Below are 5,083 nucleotides of genomic sequence, written 5' to 3' on the forward strand. Positions count from 1 at the left end.
GGGTCTTACATAGCCCAGACTGCCTCTTACTCTATATGTAGGCACAAATGACCTTGAACTACTGATCCTCTTGCCTCTCCCTCCAGAGTGCTAGAACACAGGCTTGTGCTGAGGGAATCCAGACCTGTGTTGCGGTGCAGCGCGAGGGGGTGAACTCAGGCTCAAATGCACGCTGGGCAAGTGTTCTACCCAGAATACCAGGATACAGCCTTAGCCCTAGAACAAATGGAGTTCTTATGTAGCTGGTGCTAGGTTCCTGCCTTTCCTCCTAGCTCCTTTTCTCACAAAGTACGAGATTTTCTGCAGGCAGATCATGGCGGATAGACAGCATTACTCAACACCGCTCGCTGGCCGTCTTTACCTGACTTGGGGCGGTGGGATTCCTACCACTATACAGTCCAACTGGACTCGGCTGCCTTCCGGAACTTCTCGGCTCCGTAACTTTTGTGTGAAGCGCGGAGGTTGCCCCAGAGGCTCTTCGTAGTACAGGGACGAAGGTGAAGAGCCGGGGGTGCTGTCCCCAGCCGCAGTCTCCCCCGCAGCCATCTCGGCTTCCCTCCTCTTGGCTTCCCGCTGTTCGATGGCGTGGTTCAGCTCATTATCCCTGCTGTCTGCAGGGATGGGGATGGGGACGGATGCTCTCTCTCGCCTTTCGGTCAGATCTGAGAAAGCGGGGCTGTTTTCTTGCACAACTCTATTCTGGGATTCCGTCTTGCTCTTGTGGTTTTTGCAGGCCCGGGGTCTGATCCTCTTGGAGCTGTGAGCCTTGAAGAGGGAGGAGAGTTCTTCGATGAAATCGGCAGCCTTGTTCAGGAAGACTTTCTTGGACTGGGTTTCAGAACTGTACTGGGGCCTCTTGGTCTCCGGCGGGCTGTCTTTAGGGCTGGCAGGAGCTCGGGAGCTGTCCTGGCGGAAGGCGGGTTCGAAGCTTGGCTTGGACGCATGCTTCGTCTGGTCGGAAGACAGACGCTTCCTGGCTTGCGCTTCATCCACTCTCTCCAAGGGGTCGTGGTTGATGGCCAGCCTTGCCAGATTGACACTTTCATCTAACTCCTCTTGGCTCAGGAAGGCAGAAAGGTCCGGAAGGTCCTCCGGGCCTCCTCCCTCGGCAGCCCCAGGACTGCTGAAATGGAAAGGGTTGGAGGACGGTTCTGCTCGACTCCGCTCATTGTCCCCGCGATGTCTGGTTTCAGCCAGATAGCTTTCTCTCAGAAGCTGAGAGATGGAAGTGGATGCCTCTATGCTGTCGTCTTGCATGCTGCAACAAAGGGAGGAGAACAGCAGAAAGATTCGGATTATTGCCAAAATAACAGCCTGCATTTACTTCAGCACAGAGACTTATATTTAAAAAAAAGATCGTATCACCTAATGTTGACATTTTCTCAAAAGTGAAAGACTTAACGACGACCTCTAACTCTAAAAGAAAACGAAACTCAATAGTTTCTCTGAAATTAAAAATAAAATGTTGCCGAGTATGGTGACCCATGACTTTAAATCCCAGCACTTGGGAGGCAGAAGCCAGATGAATCTCTGTGAGTTCTGGGCCAGCCTGGTCTGCATAGTGAGTTCCAGGATAACCAGGGCTATGTAGAAAGACTCTGTCTCAAAAATCCAAAACAAACAACACCTGGGGATTACTATTTCAGTAAAAAACAAAAGACAACTTTACATTAAATTCAATTGTACACATTATTGAGATAACCATAGTGATTTTATTCAGTATCAGGGCCAGGAGTGGAACTCAGTAGTAGAATATTTGCCTAAAATGTGAAAAAATGTCTAAGTCTAATTTTTAAAACGACATTTATGTATGTGTTTATTGTAGGGGAGGGGCTCTCAAGGGCTATGAAGGTTCTTTCGTCCACCGTGTGGGTTTAAGGGTCATACCTGGGCTTGGCTGCAAGCCCCCGGACCCACTGAACTATCTCACTGGCCCTTCTAAGCCTGATATTGATAACAGTTGTAATCGTCTTTTTTGTTATGAGAAACAAGTTTGTTCTACATCCTGTCAGTTTTGTTAACTTGACGCTTATTGAAGTATAGAAAGACAAAAGAAATTGGCAACGTCTTCTCATTTAGCTACTGAAGATGTAGCCTTGATAGAGCTCATGAAAAATGAACCGTATTTCTGTTGTTTGATAGGAGACACGAGGTTTAAATTCAGTGTTGTTGCTGGACACAGTCGCAAGTCAAAGCTACGGTCATCTGCTCTTCATGTTGAGTCTCAATTGTTGGGCTTCTTTTTTTTTTATTTAAGATTTAAATTTAAACACATAGTTCTTTGTATGTCTGTGTGTGGTACCCATGCAGGAATATCAGTGTTCAACGAGGCCAGAGGCTGAGAATAAGATCAGATCCTCTGCAAGAGCAGTGTGGGCTCTTAATGGCTGAGCCATCTCTTCTGCCCCCAAGCCTAGGTTTCTAAAAGTATCTCAAATTAAAAGAAGAGATGAGCGGCTACAAAATGCAGGTCTTAGTTTTTAAATTGTAACTATACGAACATATCACTTTTTTTGAAAGTGCTTCTACAACCTTAAGAGAACAGTAGTATGTGTTTTGGGGCCGGTGATGTTATCCACAAACTCCTTCTGCAGCTTACTTGAGGGATAGCTCACCTTTGACCCAGGGCAGTTAATTCTCTGCTATCCCAAACAGACACTCAGAGATGGCCATAATCTTCCCATTGACTAATAGCACCCCACCCTTGACTCCACCCACCCTCGGGGATGGTAACGGAATGAAGACAATGTTCTTTACTATTAGGTATTGGCCTTGTCAATAAAATGGGGGAGAAATTAATAGCCTAAATCTCTGCTCCCTCTGAGATCCATGACAGAGCCTGTTTCAGCGGATCTCTTCTGCCTGCCATCATAATGGTAGCCCCTCACTCATATCACACTGAAGGCTTCCGTAGGAACTCCTCTGGCTCCCTGGCTTCCACAGTGCTATCCCAAGCTAACCTCACAATTGGCCAAGTAGGCGGTCACCTTGAGAGGGCAGTTAGAGATGGCTGGATGGGTCATTCATGGGGAATGTTTTCTCTGAGTGCTTGCCAGAGCCTGAGACAGTTCTGACTGGAGCTAATTCAGTGAAGTCTACTGTACCTTCAAAAGGGATGAATTTAAAATTCAAAGGTGTTGGACGACACCATCGCCTTAACCTAGAAACGGTCATTATGGTACTGGAGAATGGTCTGAAAATTGGAACGACGTTCAGTAAGAATCAGTCAAGCAAATTATGACAGGCTCATTGACTAGAATGGTTTTAAGTTTTTGTAGAATGGTAATGTGCAAAATAGCACATGAAAGCAAGACCAATACCCCAGTTGAGAATTTTCATGTGTGCATGAACTCCATGAGAGAACAGATGTATGGAATGAGGCTCAAAATGCTTTTTGAAAACATAGTTAATATACCGATGCCATCGGTGATGCATAGATGAATTATTGTAATTACCTATTCGTCTACTTCTCTAGCTTGGGTCTCTGGACTCGCATTGGGGACACCGCATTCCGAGTGCAAAAGGTGGCCCTGCCTTATAAACCAGGGAGCTCCCCTGTTGGAGGGATGCTGGTGTTTTACTATGTTGTAACGTGACTTCGTCTTCATCTCTGTGTGTTGTGTCGGCTTAGATTGAAGCCGGCACAGAAATCAGCACTGACCATAAAATTAGAGAGATCTGACTCAGAACTATGGCTTCATCTCTCAGCAGATGAGTGACTGAGACGGTTATGCAACTTTCCTGAGCTTTGAGATTTTCTTATCTTTAAATACAAGTAGTCCCTTTCTCCGGGGAAGTTAAGATTAACAACCTCAAGGAGGCAAAGCCCTTCTGGCGCGGCCCTTGGCTACCGACCGGTGTGCAACTGATGTTATCATTATTTTTTTTAAAAAAAGAAAAAACAGAGAGCGGAAGGTAGTCATCAAATGCCTGCTGGGTTTTTTGTTCACCAGAACTTCCTATTAGCTCTATTACTTTTTTTTTTTTTAATTGCAGGGTTAAGTAGAAAAGATCAAATAGCAAAAGGAAACTCATAGTCAAAAGAAAAACTATGCGATACTGCAAAAACGAACGAATGAATGAATGAATGAATGAATGGCTCCATACATATTGGCAAGTGTTCTATCCTGGGCTATAACCCCTACCATCTCATCTAATAAATTTAATTGAGCATCTTCTACATGCCAGGTGTTATTCTAGGTATTGGCCAATAAAAGACATAGCTTCTTTATGGAGCCGACTTCCCAATGGGAATGGTATCAATATTAAGAATAAAGTATGGCATGGTGGTCAAACGGAAAGCAGGGAGGGTGTAAAGCTCAAGAGAGGTGTGTCACCTTAGCCGGGAAGGCCAGATCTATTATGTGGACTTCAGCAACCTGCCCGATCGGGGAGAATAATCTTTACGAAGAAAGAAATGTCAGAAGGATGAGTGATCGCTGTGTTGAGTCAAATGCTGTGTCCCCAGTGAGTGAAAAGAATGGAAGAGATGAGGTAAGAAACGTAGAAGGTTGTAGACTGGTGGCTTATGCCTTTAATCCTGGTGCTTGGAAGGCCGACATAGGTACAGTGTCATGGTTTCCATACCAGCCTGGACTACATAGTGACTGAGTTCTGGGATGACCTGAACTATGGAGTAAGACCCTGTCTCAAAATAATAATAACAACAATAATAACAACAACAGGAAGAAAAAAGAAAGGAAGGAAGGAACAGAAGAAAGGAGAAAAGGAAGAGGGTCAGATCTTATTAGACCTGCAGACCCTGGGAAGGAGTTCAAGTTTTCCTACATTCTGAACAGAGAGGATTCTCGTAGGAGGCGGCCGTGACCTGATGGTGTGGGCCAGTGAGTGAGTGGCGGCAGCAGGAAGTGGTGAGGAATGGCTGGATCTGAGGTCTCCTGTGAACTCAGAGGCCAGTGATTGGATTGTAGGATAAGAATGAGAGAGATGAGAAAGACCAGAGTATTTATGGCCTGAGCAGCCGGGTGGCTGGCAAGATCAGACGTGGGGAGTGGAAGTCGTGAGCTCTCTTAGACATTTCGTCTGGGGCATTCTGTGACATTTGACTCTGTTCTCATTTTTT

General features: G+C 45.7%; 1 protein-coding gene across 1 annotated transcript in view; it reads right to left on the reverse strand.

Annotated features, from left to right (window-relative positions):
• Mypn (myopalladin) overlaps nucleotides 1–5,083 on the reverse strand; it is a 90,095-nt gene that overhangs the window by 78,508 nt on the left and 6,504 nt on the right. Inside the window, exon 2 of the mRNA XM_031347982.1 lies at nucleotides 362–1,258. Within this exon, the coding sequence (XP_031203842.1) occupies nucleotides 362–1,257 (896 nt within the window). The 5' untranslated portion in view covers nucleotide 1,258. The remainder of the gene's footprint in view (nucleotides 1–361; nucleotides 1,259–5,083) is intronic.

This window comes from Mastomys coucha, unplaced genomic scaffold, assembly GCF_008632895.1.
Source record: "Mastomys coucha isolate ucsf_1 unplaced genomic scaffold, UCSF_Mcou_1 pScaffold3, whole genome shotgun sequence".
In the NCBI taxonomy this organism is placed as follows: Eukaryota; Metazoa; Chordata; class Mammalia; order Rodentia; family Muridae; genus Mastomys; species Mastomys coucha.